Source organism: Myxocyprinus asiaticus, chromosome 1, assembly GCF_019703515.2.
Source record: "Myxocyprinus asiaticus isolate MX2 ecotype Aquarium Trade chromosome 1, UBuf_Myxa_2, whole genome shotgun sequence".
Lineage (NCBI taxonomy): Eukaryota > Metazoa > Chordata > Actinopteri > Cypriniformes > Catostomidae > Myxocyprinus > Myxocyprinus asiaticus.
The window spans coordinates 66,377,724-66,396,134 of record NC_059344.1 but is presented as its reverse complement, the minus strand read 5'-3'; the positions used below and the strand labels follow the sequence as shown (position 1 = coordinate 66,396,134).

At 36.3% G+C, this 18,411-nt stretch overlaps 3 protein-coding genes across 10 annotated transcripts in view; 2 read left to right on the top strand and 1 right to left on the bottom strand.

Moving 5' to 3' along the window:
• Positions 1-18,411, top strand: part of LOC127440265 (uncharacterized) — a 204,410-nt gene that overhangs the window by 25,723 nt on the left and 160,276 nt on the right.
• Positions 1-18,411, top strand: part of LOC127447811 (uncharacterized) — a 160,884-nt gene that overhangs the window by 68,881 nt on the left and 73,592 nt on the right. The window lies entirely within an intron of this gene.
• Positions 1-18,411, bottom strand: part of LOC127447627 (Fc receptor-like protein 5) — a 61,369-nt gene that overhangs the window by 22,086 nt on the left and 20,872 nt on the right. For 6 of the 8 annotated variants that reach the window (XM_051709570.1, XM_051709597.1, XM_051709578.1 and 3 more), the window contains 2 exons: positions 5,946-6,221; positions 3,205-3,477 (listed from right to left, as the gene is read on the bottom strand). In XM_051709570.1, coding sequence (XP_051565530.1) covers positions 3,205-3,477; positions 5,946-6,221 — 549 coding nt within the window. Of the gene's footprint in view, positions 1-3,204; positions 3,478-5,945; positions 6,222-15,249; positions 15,301-17,182; positions 17,219-18,411 lie in introns of all 8 variants that reach the window. The other 2 variants (XM_051709614.1, XM_051709632.1) reach the window with 2 other exon arrangements.

Here is an 18,411-nt window from a genome sequence, read left to right as displayed (position 1 = left end):
CAACAACACACATATCCACATTTTTCCTGAACGCAGAAGTGTTTCACGATTCGTCTGTTTTTAATTTCCGTCTCCAGTGTTTTCACTCACATTGGTGTATATTCTTAACGGGTAATGTAATGTGACACAAACACACACACACACACACACACACACACACACACACACACACACACACTGATTATATGAACTCTCAGTTGTCGTGATATCTTCATGTGGTTCTCATTGTCTATAACAGTCTTTCAATTGATCTGATCTGGATGTATAGTGTTGTGTGTGCAAGACTTTTCTCCGTGTTTAATTATAATCAGTGATCCATTTGTAATTGTTTTTAAGGGGGATTGTGTAGTCAAAGTCATTGACAAATTACACCCAAAATTAAAATGAGAAACCTTTTAAAAATCTAGTTTAAAACACTTATGTCATATTCTCAGAAATGTAATCTTTGTCCAATTTGATTTCATACATTTCTGAAAAACTTTAATAACATTTACTAAAATAAATAAATAAATAAATAAAAATCAAACTTTCAAACTGTCATGTGGTGTAACCATTAAATAAAAAGTATTATAATACTTTCTTTGCACCTTGAATACATGAGAGTATAAACAACTTATTCATTCATTTACAAAAAGTTTTCTTGAGTCAAAAATATGAAGTATATACTCAGTGTTACACCACATGAATAAAATGTGCCTTTTCATAAACACATCAAAATAAATATCCCATGTTTTTTTAAACATCTTTCTTTCTACATCCGTTGACTGCTGGCCGTTCCAGTTTCTCCCGTTCATTTTAATAGAAGTGACCCGTCTCTACTAAACAGTCTCAGTACCAATGTTTATCTCACTAAACTAAATACTGACAAAACACTATTTTACTGGGTTTATAGTTTTATACTCAACATAAACAACTAAATGTCTACCTACATGTTGGTTACACACAAAGATTTTGATTTGGTGCACAAAAGCATTTTAAAATATCAATCATATTTTAAAACAATTGATTTAATTGTTTTAAGAAATAACAATAAAATATTATTCTGCACTAGTCATGCCAACATTTCCTTTTTCAGAAATTTCAGATTTTAATGAGACTTTGGATTTATTTATTTATTTATTTATTTTACTGTCTCTGGACATGTTTTTTATATTTTATTGTGCATTTATATGTTTTCTTTTTTAAAATAAGTTAATACAACATTAAAACTCTAAATTAATTCATTAAGAATGCATGTAGCCTAAAGTATGTAGCCTATATTGTGACCATAAACTTTAGTCACTTGCTTTCCAGCAAGACGTGACACAATAGACCAATGCTTTGGCAACGTCACCACTTATGTCAAACACGGAAGTGGTGGCAAAAACCATGCACATAAAGTAAACTTTTATCAGATTACGTTGTTGAAAAATGATTCTGAGTGCTCTTGTTGACTGCTGTGGCTTCAAGATCATCAACAGAGCTGACTGGACTGAGGAGATCATTTCAACTCACAACTATGCTGCAAACATTTATAGCGAACATGATTACGTTTATTAACTCATTTCATTATAGTGACTGTATCGCTAAGAATATGTTTGTATTTATGATGGTTTGGTGATGTCATACTTTCGTTTAATCCTCTAATCTGTCAAATCTAACACAACAGTCAGCAGGCTTTCTGCCACCACTTACTGCGCATGCGGACATTTTTTGTGTACTGAGTGTCCTTGAAAATATATTTTTCCAGTGTTTTGTCTGCGGAATGATCCAAAAACACTTTAAACTGCAGTGCAGCCCATTGAAGAGACTGTACATCTATCCCTCACAGCCTCGTTGTCATTCTCGTCAAAAATCAAATATGGCGCTGCTGTGAATAAGGTCTAGCATGTGCTGAATAACATTTATATATTTTTTTCTTGGCAGATAACTTTACCAAATAATTTAACAGGTAGTTAAAGGGCAGTTCATTTAAAAATGACATTTCTGTCATCACTGCTCACCCTTGAGTCTGTATGAACTGGAACAAAGGAGATGTTAAGCAAAACGTTTAGTCTCAGTCACCATTCACTGTCACTGCATCTTGTTTTCCATTCAATGTAAGTGAACGGTGACTGAAACTCCCTAACATCTCCTTTTGATATCCACTGAAATAAGAAAGTCATACAGGTTTGCAGCAGCATGAAGGTAAGTAAATGATGATAATTTTCATTTTTTGTGTGAAATATCTCGTCAGTTACCTTAAAAATGGCCGTTTAAAGTTGACAAGATGTATTGAAAATGTTAACAGATTAAATGATGAAAGAGAACTGTGCTGCATAATTAGTTATGATGTATACTGAAAACAGATTATATACTAAATATTAAATATAGATCATATATTTTCATATTATGTATGTTATTAATATTATCATTTATATAATTATATTATTATTGTTTTGTATATTAATACAAAAAATGTAATTGATTCAGATGGCAGAGGAAATACCTGTATATGTCAGATGGAGATCAAGAGAGATATAACAGGTGTAACTCTGCAGCTGAGTAGTTCTGTTAGCTTTACAATTATTGTCAAAGGTGATGTCAAATAAGGAAGCACCAAGATTTGAAAGGCGTCAAAAGACCGCTCCAACCTCGCGTGCTTGCAAATTGTAACCACTTCGTCGATTATAAGCAGGAGCAACAGTGTTAGAGACACAAAATAACGCCATTTGCATTTCTGATTAACGGGTTTATGAAGGTTTATACATGTTTAACATCGTAAGTTCAGTAAAAATGAGCTTCCCTGCGCATGCTCACACTAAACTCAAGTGTCAGCTGCTAAATCCACGAGAGAGAGAGAGAGAGAGAGAGAGAGAGAGAGAGAGAGAGAGAGAGAGAGAGAGAGAGAGAGAGACTCTTCTATTCACTCCCCAAAATTTAAGACCTCAGAAAACCAAATTTAAGATATTTAAGACTTTTTATGGCCTTAAATTTTAAAAAGTAAATTTAAGACTTTTTAAGGTCCCGCGGTGACCTTGAAGTAATTTTTACTCCAAATAACACTTAAATGTTTGTTGTTCTCCGTCTGAATCGCTCGTTTCGGTAGTTTTTACATTGTGTCTCGAGACCAGAAACACAAAACAGGCAATTATAATCATCATGGTGTCGCCCAGTAGTTGCTCAGGAAAACTGTGTATCTGCTGACTGATGCATATGATTATAATATAACAGATGATCACTCACCGATGACAGTAAATGACACTTCATTACTCCAGGAAGAGCTGATTAGTGTAGATGTTCTTCTAGCGTAACACTTGCATTTATGGCTGTAACTGCTGTATGTTGCAGTAATCTTGATCTCTTTCTCATAAAAGTGTTGAACATCAGCACCATCACAAAACCATCCGTATGTCCAGTCTGTCACTTTTGTCATCTGTACGTCACATGTGAGAGTGACAGTCTCTCCTCTGAATATCTGTGATGTTTTAGGATTTACAGTCAGAACAGGTTTTCTATCTGTAAGAACCAGAAACAAGAGAGCATGCACGTCACGTTAAACAAGCTCCAACGGTTCTCTTGAGTGTTCATATAGTATCACTCCGCCCATCTGTGTTTTCAGGGCTCATGACAGGAATATTTGTGTAAAATTAAAAATAGCGAATCAAAGCGGAATGGAGAGAGAAGTGTGAAATTGTCAGCAGCGAAGAGCGTGTTCTTTTAAAGATGGGGAGGAGGATAACAAATTTTACTCCACAACTGAATGATAACCGAGCTGCTGCTTCTATGTTCAAAGTTGGAGTCTGGATGCGAAATCGATTTTTAAAATGGCTTTTGTATCCATTAACTTCGCTTATTTCATTATAAATGATATACTATATTGGATATTTTGCTACCTAAAATGTGATAGGGTGAAGAATCTCTTTCTAACTTGATCATTTTCTGTCAGAAAGTTACTTCAATAAGTTTCCCGCCCTTTTTCTGGCTAACTATCGTTCTGTTTAACTGTACATTTAACAACACATCTAAATATAGCTAACTGTGCTATGTAGTATTTTGTCTGAAAGTTGCTTGGTTTTTTGTATTGAAATTTCCCGCTCTGCTTCTAACTAGTTTTAACTGCGTTAAGTTTTACATTTAATTGCAAATGTTATTCATCGACCCTCATTACACGATTATTATAGAGCTATGAGGCTTTTTACCTCATTTAGTACATTAGACCTGACAACATGTTATACATAGCCAGAAATGCCTAATCACAGATAAATTAAGGCTAGTTTGCTTCATGTGATGTCAAATTCTCTTTAATTGGGATATAATTAAAATGTGGCCATAATGTTAAGATGCCTTTAACTGGTATTTATTTTCTTACAGATGGATGAATATGTGAAACTGACAGAGCGAAATCTTGAGTTAATTCCTACATTTGAAGATATGTATTAATTTATAATATTTTACAGGATATATAAATTATTTTCCATCGGATCAATTGAAGTAAGTAACAGTCAGTGCAGCTCCACTGCAGGCAAACTGAACACACAAGAACATAGACGCCCACAGGATGGAACAGAAAATGTAAGAGACGAGTTTCAAAAAGATGCGCTATTTTTAACTTGACATGGTGTCAAACACAGCGCTCATGCGCGAGACGCTGAATAAAGCAGCGGTGCAATGGTCAAAAACATCTGTCTAGTGCATGTTTACTCAGAAATACAATTAAAAACAATATCATCTTCTGTATGTGAACCGGCCTTTAATTATGTAGCTGAAAAAACAATTCCCAGACAGAATACAAGATGCTCAGAATGGATTGCTGCTGTAGGCCAGTGATAGGATTATGATTGGTGATATAGTATTAAAACACACAATATTGACTTATAAAGACACTTTTAGTGGTGTCTACTTAATGCTTCTGTCTGCAACAATAATACAATGTGTTTGAATTCTTTATTTGGGGGGAGTTTTCTCAGCATTTAATGCCTACAATTAATGCGATTAATTTGAATACTGTCATGTAATTCTTTCGATTAAAAATTGTAATCAATATATATGATATATGATTAATCTCATATAGGATGAGTTTGGTTGAGTTAAATAACCCATGACCAAAGCGCTTCAGTTCACGGACCGGTGTTCATTCACTCTTCAGCTTCATGCAGCTCAAATATTGACTATGACTATATTATTTGAAACAATCATATTCCTTTTCACAGTTTATTTTTCAGAAACATTGATGGAGCATTAATAATAATATAGTGGTGTTATTTTTCTTGTCATATTTTCATGAACGTTTTGGTTTAATTTTTCTGTTGTTTTATTTATTTATATATATATTTTTTGCAGCATATTTTAAATGTGTTTATATATTTTGATTCAGGCTTATTATTTTTTGATCTGTGTTAATTATTTTTATCTGCGCTTTTTATTTATTTTTGCTCGTATTATTTTTTTATCTGCACTTATTATTTTTGGATTCCTTGACCGCAATACATTTGACGGGATTTTGATCCCATAGTTTTTGACCCAGCATATTTTAGAGTGTATATTCTTAACGGGTAATGTGATGTTTAAAGTATTACATTTGTAAACATTTTCAAAAACATGTGACTTTAAAGTGCCGATAGTTAACAGAGTCGAGATGACCGTTTGTTGTTTGTTTTTTTGACAGTGCTTCATCTGAGTATGTAGATGTCATGAAGCGATGGTCCGAGGTTTGTTATGTTGATATCATTCACTAATTTGAGTTGTTATGACAGACAACAACTTCACAAGTTGAGCCTGAAAGTAATTTTTACTCCAAATAACACTTAAATGTTTGTTGTTCTCCGTCTGAATCGCTCGTTTCGGTAGTTTTTACATTGTGTCTCGAGACCAGAAACACAAAACAGGCAATTATAATCATCATGGTGTCGCCCAGTAGTTGCTCAGGAAAACTGTGTATCTGCTGACTGATGCATATGATTATAATATAACAGATGATCACTCACCGATGACAGTAAATGACACTTCATTACTCCAGGAAGAGGTGAATTGTCTAGATGTGCTGATAGCGTAACACTTGCATTTATGGCTGTATCTGCTGTATGTTGCAGTAATCTTGAACTCTTTCTCATAAGAGTGTTGAACATAAACACCATCACACCGCCATCCGTATGTCCAGTCTGTCACTTCTGTCCCCTGTACGTCACATGTGAGAGTGACAGTCTCTCCTCTGAATATCTGTGATGTTTTAGGATTTACAGTCAGAACAGGTTTAGGAATCTCTGTAAGAACCAGAAACAAACACACAACTCTCACTTTACACAACACACATGTTGCATCCAGAGTTATGACACACACACACACACACACACACACACACATGTGAGTTTATGATTTAAGTTCATGTGTACAAAGTGTTTCACAGTCAAATGAAATCGATTCTTTAATTAGGATCAGTGTTCCAGTTGACATATGGTGGTCAGTACTATGTTACATATATTCCATCACATTTACTCATATGACAGTAATGTTGAGATCATGTCTCAGTTTCATCAATCAATCATTGACACTCATCTCATTAACTCTAAAACATGTTTAATATCTGTCGCTCGACTCCACTGTAACAGGTCAGATATAATCATGACTGAGACAGGAGGTAAAACATCCGATGTCTCACACTCAAACTCTATTTTAATATGAAAAACATGAAGAAAAAACAAATACTATGCAGTGGTTTCTTTGTGTATCAAAAAACATGGATGTTTCAGCACACAAGAATCTATTGAACCGTATTTCTATATTGCTTCGAGTCACTGCTGCAGATGATGATAACAACACAAGAGACTTTATGTCAGTATGTACAAAACACATTGATCAGAGGAGTAAAACCAGCAGCTCAGTCATGGTGTTCAAGACATTATTGAACATGAGTGTATCAGACTCAGTGGAATATGACTGCAGTTCCAGTGCCAGATTGGATTGTGATTTATAACTTAAAGGAATATTCTGGGTTTAATACAAGTTAAGATCAATCAACAGCATTTGTGGAATAATATTGATTACCACTAAAAATAATTATGAATGGTCCCTCCTTTTCTTTATGAAAAGCAAAACTCAAGATGACAGTGAGACACTTACAATGGAAGTAAATGGGGGTCAATCTGTAAATGTTAAAATACTCACAGTTTCAAAAGTATAGACACACGACATAAACAATATCCATGTAAACATGATTTTAGTGTGATAAAATCACTTAATAACCTTTTCAGTGTAAAGTTATAGCCAATTTTACAACTTCCTTGCCATGACGATGTAATGTCAACAAACCTAATAACCTTAAAATGACTGTAAAACTGATGATGTAAACTAATTTACATCTTAAATAATGGATGAATTTTAAAAGAATAATTAATGTAAGTGCTTTTATAAAATTATAAGATTCACATTTCTGCCTTTAACGTCTCATCTGAAGGACTTTTTTTTTCTTTTTTTTTTTTTTACAGTATAGTGTCCCCATCACTATACTTGGTTATTAGGACCCATTGACTTCCATTGTAAGTGTCTCACTGTAACCTCGATTTTAGCTCTTCTTAATGAAAAGGAGGGTTGAGTCAAAATAATTTTTTGAGATTAACTTGTATTGAACCTGGAATATTCTCTCTGTAAATTCTGTAGACACACTTTCTGTAATCTGTAATACAGTCAATTTCTAGACATGTTTTTTTTTTCAAGTGTTTCTTTTTCTTTTTCGTTACTTTTTCTTCACCTGATACAGTCAGTGTAACAGCATCACTGATGTTTGATCTCTGTGAGTCTTGTTTCCTCTCTCCTCTACATCTGTATTTACCACTGTGAGATTTGTCAGATGTGATTCTGTACACTCTCTCAGTGCTGACTGGATTGACTAAACCATCTTTAAACCAGCTGTATCTCCACTCAGTGTGTGTTTCTCTCTGTATGTCACATGTGAGAGTGACAGTCTCTCCTCTGAACACATGATGATCTGGATTTACACGCACTACAGGTTTTGGTCTCTCTGCATAAGAACACATTCAATTACATATTTTAAAAACTGTACATTAAGAAAGGCTTGATTTCCATCACTGTGGAACATTTAAATTTATTAAAACATTTCAAATAGGATTAACAGATAACTTAAATAAATTAAAGGGATAGTTGAATATTCAGTCATTGTTTACTCACCTCTGTATTGTTATAACCCCATATGACTTTCTGTCTTTGTCTTAACACAAAGAAGAAAAAAAAATGTGCTCAAAGATATCATACAATGGCCGTTTATGGTGACCACCTCTTCAAGCTTCAGAAGGATGCAAAAATATAATTCAGAAGTCTAATAAATTATTCTATGAGACTCGTGATTGTTCTGAAATCATACGGTGAGCTTTGGTGAGAAACAAACTGAAATCGAATGTATTATTTATAGAAACTGTTGACCGACTGTTGCTCTCCTGTGTGTGTTCGTGAGACTGCACTAGACCAACAGTTCACGCAACCTCTCACGTCATGGGGTGTTCAAGCGAAAACTCTGCCACAGCGATACTAACAACTGAACACAACACAGCTGAACACAAACCAAAGAACCGAACTGACTAAATATGTCTAATGAGTTTGTCATCGGAGAATAGATGCAATTATACTGATGCATCCTTTTGAAGCTTGAAGAGGTGCACACCATAAACTACCACTGTGTGACATCACTGAACACAACATTTATTCACAATTTCTCCCTTTGTGTTCAGAAAAAGACAGAAAGTCATATGGGGTTATAACAACAATGGGGTGAGTAAACAATGACTGAATTGTATATTTTGGCTGAACTAAACCTTGAATAAAATCACATGTGATTGATGTCTTTATGTTCAATTTTTTCAAAACAATTAATGGAGCAATGGAAACTATTTTTAATTTTGCCATAAAGCACCAACACACCAATTTTTAGGCACTGATGTAAGCATCATTTTTAAACTTCTTTCGTCTGATTTTAAGCAGAATTTGGGCTTTAATTTTTTGCTGGGTCTGATGACCCTGTCTATAGAATGAACATGAATAAACTATCGTTCTACTCCGCTGTGTGTCAGGTGAATGTTTGATACAATATATCAATCTCATGAGTGACTTCAATGACATGATCTTAAAGGTGCAACTCAGTTTTTCCCCTCATTTACAAGTTTTTCTTCCAAAGAAATGAATGTGCACTTTAAACTGCACAAAGATTAAAAAAATTTAAAAAAAAGAAAAAGAAAAAATACAATTTCTCTGCAAAACTGTATTCTAAATGAAAGTTGTTTTAATCAATTTAACATACACAACTCAAAAGCCTTTAATGCAAAAATATGTTTTTATATTTATTTATCTTTCATGTCATCAATTTTCACAAGATTCCCCGTGCCTTTAGAGCTCACACACCCCAAAACATCAGTGAGCCACCACCATGCTTCACAGTGGGGATGGTATTCTTTTCACTATAGGCCTTGTTGACCCCTCTCCAAACATAGCGCTTATGGTTGTGACCATAAAGCTCTATTTTGGTCTCATCACTCCAAATTACAGTGTGCCAGAAGCTGTGAGGCGTGTCAAGGTGTTGTCGGGCATATTGTAACCGGGCTTTTTTGTGGCATTGGTGCAGTAAAGGCTTCTTTCTGGCAACTCGACCATGCAGCTTATTTTTGTTCAAGTATCGTCGTATTATGCTCCTTGAAACAACCACACCGTCTTTTTCCAGAGCAGCCTGTATTTCTCCTGAGGTTACCTGTGGGTATTTCTTTGTATCCCGAACAATTCTTCTGGCAGTTGTGGCTGAAATCTTTCTTGGTCTACCTGACCTTGGCTTGGTATCAAGAGATCCCTGAATTTTCCACTTCTTAATAAGTGATTGAACAGTACTGACTGGCATTTTCAAGGCTTTGGATATCTTTTTATATCCTTTCCATCTTTATAAAGTTCCATTACCTTGTTACGCAGGTCTTTTGACATTTCTTTTCTGCTCCCCATGGCTCAGTATCTAGCCTGCTCAGTGCATCCACGTGAGAGCTAACAAACTCATTGACTATTTATACACAGACATTAATTGCAATTTAAAAAGTCACAGGTGTGGGAAATTAAACTTTAATTGCCATTTAAACCTGTGTATGACAGCTTGTATGTCTGTAACAAGGCCAAACATTCAAGGGTATGTAAACTTTTGATCAGGGCCATTTGGGTGATTTCTGTTATCATTATGATTTAAAAAGGAGCCAAACAACTATGTGATGATATGATTCATATGATCACTATCCTTAAATAAAATACAGTTTTTTTTGCATGATCAGTCATATTTTCAAAATATCACAATTTCTGCCAGGGTATGTAAAGTTTGAGCACAACTGTACATATATTTGACACAATGAAGCAGTGGAGGATGGAGTTAATTTACACATACAATAAACTATTAGGTGAGTAGATGTTACTGTACATGGAATGGGGCCCTCCATTAATTTATAAATGTTTGCATTGATCGTAGTCTGTATCTGGTGCTGTGTAATTTATTCCATTTGTTTGTTGTATTTACAAGTGTTGAGTCGATGATCAGAAAGAGTATAACACATCTGTAGTTATCAAGACTATTTTAAGATATCAGGAAGAGGACATCATCTGCAAAAAATAAAAACATATCACAGGGCTCAACGCTACAGATATTTCAACTGGTCCAGTCGGGCCAGTGCTTCAGATTTTTACTTGCCCTGCCAAAATTTTCACTGGCCCCAACACAAAAATTAGCTGTTAAATTACCATCATGGCTTTAAAAAAAAGTTCAAAAATTAATGTTTTTTTTATTTTTTTATTTTCTACTCATTGGTAATTGCTGCTGCTAAGTCACTTGGAAAAGATCAAGGACAGTTCTATAAGAGCACGCTCAGTGTCTGCACACTATTGAGTGCCACACCGCGTCCGGTAAATCATGCACTCACACATCATTGTGAGCTTAATATTGTCAAGCTTGCATGTCTCCGAGTGCTCGATTAGAAGACTTTGTTTGCTCCGTGTAATTTTTGTGCTCTCTCGCTTGTTGTCTGCTTGCACTCTTGTTATAAATGCAGCAATGGCCTGATCGGGCAAGTGGCAGTTCTAGCAACTGGCCCAAATCTCTCTCACACTGGCCCCAGGCCATCAGGCAGTCCTTATTGTCGAGCCCTGTATCATAATATTTTATATTTAGACCCACTGTAATATTTTATCGGTTTGATCCTTCTATGCTAATTTATATATTTGCCTCCTCAGAAAAATCTGACCACCACTGTCACCAGGAGCACCTGTTTTTTATGTGTTTCATTTTGTGTCTGAATCTGAGTCTCAGTGGAACCTGAGCAACTGACCGACCAAGCGAGCGATCAACCAACCGAACAAACAAACAAAATGGCCTGTTGCAGGAAGCCGGTTTCTGTGGCTACCCATGTAAGTTTGAGTTTAGTTTGAGCGAACTCTGTTTTTTAAGGTCTCAAGAAGGCAGGTCCACTTTTATGGGTGTTTATCGCCATAGCAACTTACGCCAAAGGCTAACCTGCTCGGAGCATGTTTTATCTGGGTTACAGATCATATACAGATACTGAACTAGGGTTGGGTGGTAAATCGACTTTTTAAGGTATATCGATATATTTTGAAACGAGATATAGGATGAGACAATACTGTTCATATCAATATAGTTTATTGTTGGCCAGCAGCCATATCACCCTGTAACTCAAGAGCGGCTGCCCACTGAAGCTAAGCAGGGTTGAGGCTGGTCAGTACCTGGTTGGGTGACCTCTTGGGGAAAACTAAGGTTGCTGCTGGAAGAGGTATTAGGGAGGCCAGCAGGGGGTGCTCACCCTGTAGTCTGTGTGGGTCCCAATACCCAAATATAGTGATGGGGACAGAGATGAGGTCCTGACTCTATATGGTCATTCAAAATCCCAGGGCACTTCTCATAAAGAGTAGAGTTGTAACCCTGGTGTCCTTGCCAAATTCCCCCCATTGGCACTTCTCAATCATGGCCTCCTAATAATCCCCATCCATTAATTGGCTCTATAACTCTGTTCTCTCCTCTCCACTAATAGCTGGTGTGTAGTGAGTGTACTGGTACACTATGGCTGCTGTCGCATCATCCAGGTGGATGCTGCACACTGGTGGTGGTTGAGGAGAGTCTCCTGTTCACTGTGTAAATGCTTTGAGTGTAGTGTCAGAAAAGTGCTATAGAAATGTAAGTTTTTTCCATGTTCCTTACCCCCACCCCACCCCAGCATCTGCGCACAAACCCTGCCCCACACCACTTGCTACTGCAACATGGAGGGAGACAGCACTGGTCCACACTGCTGAAAAACACCTGGTTTGTAAAAAAAAAAGTGGTTCAATTATTTGGAGATGGTTCGGTTTTAAAAGATCAGATGAGCAGCAAAACCATGTCATCTGTAGAGAATGTTATAAACAGGTTGCATCCAAAAGGGGAAGCTCTTCAAATCTCTTCCACCATTTTCAACAGCGCCATAAACCTCAGTACGAAGAGTGTGTTAAACTCTGTGCTGCTGCTGCAACCATGGCCACGAACCATTCGCAGAACATAAAGTCTTCTGCCCCGAAACAAATCGTTTTGCAAGCTTCATTTACCCGTGATGTGCCTTATGAAAAGCAAAGTGCCAAGTGACATGATATAACTAAGGTAGCGGCATAACACATCGCTAAATATATGGTCCCTGATGCAACAGTGGAACAAGAATGCTTTAAAAAGCAGCTAAAAAAACAGTGACCCAAGATACCAGTAGCCCAGTCGCAACTATTTTGCAAGAGAAGCACTGCCAAAAACGTACACTGAGGTCAAACAGAACCAGGGCCGGTCAACCCATTAGGCAACATAGGCGAGCGCCTGGGGCGGCATCACTTCAGGGGCGCCGATCTACTGAGCCAATAAGTATGTGTTCAATCTGTGTCGAACAAAATGCACCCTGTGTGTTCTGATGACGTGTTGTGGTGCCCCCCACGGAACAAATAGACCGTGTACTAAATGCCATACTACCACACTACTCTTACTGTCTCTGTTATACCTGTGTTGGCAAAAAAAAAAAAAAACAGTTAGAGTAGTATGGATAGTATGCCATTGTGAACACGGCCATGGGTGGAGGGTCTCGCCTAGGGTGCCAAATGGGGTAGGGGTAGGACCAGCACTGGACAGAACCTTACCGACAGGCTCACAAAAGTAATTAGTTAAGCACTGACAACTGATATGTGGTCAAACAGGACATGCAAACCATATATGAGTTTGACAGTACATTTCACTGAAAACTGGGAGATGAAATGTGTGTCTCCAAACCAGCTATTTTCCCAAAGATCACACCAGAGAGCATATAGCTGAAGCCCTGCAGGATGCCCTTACAAACTGGGAGCTTGTTGAAAAGGGACTGGTTGCTATAACAACCAACAATGGGAGCAAAGTTGTCAAAGTGGTGGAACTGAAGAAGTGGCTGAGGATGCAACGCTTTGGTCACCGACTTAATCTGGCCATTGGTGAGTGCAATGTTTAAGGAATTGATTTAAAAAAATAAATAAATAAATACATTTGATGCCAGGCCTATCATGCTCAGCAAAACGATTGTTTACAGTAAGAACCACTTACAGTAGTATGCCTAATGACCATAAGAAAATCTGTTTGAAATGTTAAGGCTAAATAGAGAAACATCAGTAATACAGTACAGCTGCTGCTACTGAAATTCACAGATATTTCCATAAACTTTCACTGCAGACATATAATCGAAGATACCAGGGATGTGTTCAAGTGAAGCAGCATTTGATAATGCACAAATCTAAATATACAACTGTTTTCACACATTTCACTGGTGATTTTACCAAAATACTTTAACCAAATTGTATTTTCTGAGTCGACTTGCAGGTGCAGCAACGGTAAAACATGTAGTCATTTAATCACACACATCCCTATTAAACACAGGTGATCTGCCTCTTTAAATAATTAATACAATAATTTAAAAAATGAAAAAGATTTTAAAGATATTTTTCAATTTTGTATTACAGACAGACAGGAAGACAGACTATATTCTCTCACTTACATATCTCTGATGTGCACTACCTCTTGTTAAATCAGATGTGCAAAATAAATGTATAATTGTAAATACATAAACATCTGCTGTATACTGGTAATAAATTATACATCTGCTGTATACTGGTAATAAATTATACATCTGCTGTATACTGGTAATAAATTATACATCTGCTGTATACTGGTAATAAATTATACAACTGCTGTATACTGGTTATAAATTATACAGCCATAACAACACTCTGTATAGTTGTGACATACTTTATTGTTCATAAATACTTACCTCCAGTATTTTATTTATTATTCCTATTTATTTCTTTTGTTTTTCTTTTTGTTGCCTTTCTCTTTTGTTTTGAGTGATATATGTAAGTTCTAGAATCTACTGAGTCAAATTCCTTGTATGCATAAGCACACTTGTCCAATAAAGTTGATACTGTCATATGTCAGACATGTGCTACACCTTTTCAACACAAGTCTCCTGAAACATGAAGAGGGCGATAGTGAGCTAAGCAAATTGATCAAGATCTGCACTGTGGATTACCTCAAGACCAGATGTCCACTGAAGCTAAGCAGGATTGAGTCTGGTCAAGTAATCACTTTAAAGCATTTATTGTGTGACAAGTTTCTTCACCTGAATGGAAATATGGATTTTTATGCTTTTAACATTAATTAGCCTGTATGTTCTCACTGTGAGTCTATATAAATTCAATTACTCATTATATTCATTTTATTTTTCTTTCACTGCAGCAGCGGTGTTTCTTCTTGCTCTATAAATATATTCTTCAGATTTTCATAATGGAGACATAAATCACACTGAATTTTGAGATGTAAATCGCGCCGACACTCTCCAAGCTTCACCCATTGGCTGTTTGTGGCAAACGTCACTCATTCATGTGCACAAGCTTCAGAGTTAATCATGAACTCAGGATCAATCTCTGAGAACATTTGTAGAGAGCGTCTTGAGATCACTGATCCTGATCTAAACCAGTTTGGCTGACTGTATCTGGTTTTTGTCAACCTGAAACTTATTCTTAAACTCTGAGTTTATTCAACAAGCTTCAGTGAACTCAATACAGACACAGAATAATCAAAGAATCATGAGTAATGTGTGTATGATCAAATAATGTTCTCATTGACATTGTTACCTTGCATGTGTGATAAAATAGTGGACTACAGAATAATAGAAAATATCTTTGTATTTATAATTAGAGTTTCTAATTATGTGAACTCACCTTGTGAATTAGATCCTCCTCCTGTCTCTGAATCTGCCTTCACAACAGAACCTTAGAAACAAACAAACACATTAAACTCTATCACTGTCCAGAAGAAAGTCAAATGTAGACAGAAATCAACCAAAGAATGACCTACAGTATGTATAAAACTATTAACAAAATAGTGGACTGTGATCTTTTAAACTGGTGAACAAAATATAAATAACATGACTTGAAAACCATGTCATGCCAGTAACAGTCAGTAGATGACTGTAGACACATACTGTGTAGTCTGATGGTTTTTTGTAACCTAATTTTATATTTTATCACAAGATATGCATTTGGATATATATATATATAGACATTATCAAACTATTATTTATCATAAATTAGCATTTTAAAACTGATTTGAAGTGTCAGTTTTTGCAGTTTATGCCATTATGCTTGTCATCAAACCTGATCATGGTGTTACAAAGAGAAGACTCAGAATAAACTTTTTTTTCTACCAATAAATTATTTGAAACATAAAAATGTAATAACTCAAAGTAAATGCATAATAATGTAAAGAAAATGAACATCAAGGAACAGAAATGAACTGAAATACAACAGAAGAATCAGAGTAAATATTTTCAAAACAATTGCAATTTCAAGATTTCTATAGTAAAAAATTAAAATAGCAAATGTGTGTGTGTGTGTGTGTGAGAGTGTGTGTGTGTGTGTGTGTGTGTGTGTGTGTGTGTGTGTGTGTGTCAGATTGCTTTCATCAGCTGGAAAACAACAGATGACTTGTAATGCAAACAATGACCAAAAGATGGATGTAGAGCTCCACTTATTGATGTCCTGGTTGTGTGTGTGTGTGTGTGTATGTGTTCTGCATTGTGAGTGTATTATCATCTTAACCCTTCATTTATGAATGTGTGTATGTGTGTGTGTGTGAGAGAGAGTTTGTGTGAATGTTTTGCACTGAGGAGGTTTTAGAGTCTGTGGGGGAATGATCCGCCCCTCACTCTCGTCATCGTCGCCCTCTTCGGGCCGTTCTTCAGCCAGGCTCAGGACTTGAGTTGGGCAGGAGAGTGAGAAGAGGTGCATAATTAATAAGCCTTGTTCTGACAGTGGTGGATGAAGCACACCTGATGTGAATAATGCTTCATCACCGCTGTCTTTAAATCGCAGAGCGCACTAATGATGGGCATTCCGGCTCTTTTGGCTCACAAACGACTCTTAAAAATGCATTGATTTGCATTTAAAGTATAATTTTTTAATGTATATAAACAAAGTGCATATAAATCTAACCATTCAAAACGAATACAATCTGAACAACATAAGTTGGCTCCGCCCTCCCTCACGCATCTTTGTTTCATTGGTTGACACTGAGTGTCTGATTGACAGGAACAACAGGTGAGACTGTTAGTCTGAATGAATGTGTGTGCGCTTGAGTATTTAGGACTATATTATTTATTTCTTTTTTCCTTCTTTGAATTCGTTAATTCTATCATTTAAATCTTTTGATTATTCATATCTTAATTTTTTTTTTAAATATTTTTATAAATAGATTCGGCTCTTCTGAAATGCGAGCCGACTCTTTCGCGAATGACCGATCACTAGAGCGCACCTCTTCTTAGGGAGCCAGCTTCAAATCTCCATGTATGCACACACCAGCACAGCCAGGACCAGAGCTGGGAGGGTTCGGACGAATTAGATGTGTCGCCGGGGGGGAACAGCACACGTCGCGGCCGACGGGCAAGAGGTCGCGCCGGTTTCATTCTCTCACCTGTCCGTGTGCGGCGGACGGACCCAGCTCATGCCTGGGCCACTCCTCGGACACTTCCCCACCCTTCACGGAGCTCCGTCTCCGTCACAAATATTATAAATAATACTTCTATTTCAATACACTTCAAATAAGTCAAGAAAAAATAAAGGGAAATTAACAATGTATTTATGAATTATGCATTACCTGGAGTATGTTCAGAGTAGCTGTTAGACATCAGCACTGAAAGTAAAATCAAACAAACATTTCCATTAATTCAACACAATTCAATACAAATTAAAAACTGAAACTAAGTGTTTATGTCTAAAGTTTATTGTAGTTCAAATAAGTGTTTAATTTTCTTCTTCTTAAGATAGTTTTCCACTCATTTCTATGTGGATTCATCAGTCGACTGATGTTGGAGATTCAGTGTGTAACCTCATCAAACACACATCTGCAGGACTCACAGGTGAATTTAGAAGTGAATTCACTGATGGAGTGAATCAAGTTCTGTTTGCATTGAGCCAAAACTGTCATGTGAGGATGAAACAAAGAGTTTTGGTTTGTTGACAAGTGGCTTTATAGCGGTGTTTCCCAACCTGTTTTCTGCTTTCACTTTTTAGGACAAAAAAATTCTACGGCACACCACTATCCCACATAGGTTAACCATCGTCAGTATTTTTCCTTTTCAAGAACTTGTCCATATTTTCTGTCCGTCTTAGTAGCGTATTTACTTGTAATGTTTGAAATTCGGCTATGCAAAAATAAAACAAGTCACATAGGTAGACTATGCTGTGTGAGGTCACAGGTGGCAAGAGCGCTAAATGGGTAATGAAGAAAAAATTGCTTCTTTTCTAATTTGTAGATTTGTTCTTGCAATGCCACAACAAATTACAGAGATGCAAACTCATGAGGGGTGAAATAGGTAAGACATTCACTGGTCCATGAACTGGTCCAAATCCCCATTTGCTGGGGATATTCTTTTTAAAGAATAAGCTAAAAACACCAATTCCATCTATTTTAGTGATTCAAGTTTATTCAAGTTTACAATTGTGCAGAATTAGCTGCAAAATAAAGAGTATTTTGATGAGGGTTGCTTCTGTTTCACAAGTTTGTTCAATTTAATTAACTGATTAGTTCAGTGACCCCTCCTGGAAATGTCACTAGGTGGCGACAAATGAGCATCTTATGTGCTATGAGTGAGTCAGTGAATCATTTTGAGTCATTCATGACTAAAATCTACCAAGAGACTTTATAGTGTTTAAGCATTAAAAGAACAAAGCAGATCTATAGTCTTCCTTCAGTCTGAGCATTATTTTTCATCCAAATAGACAACAATAATAGTCTAATAATAGTGAGTTTCAATAATGTCCTTACCTTCTTCTTTATTAAAACTTGCATGACTACAAATCTCCTGACTTCATTATAAGAATTAT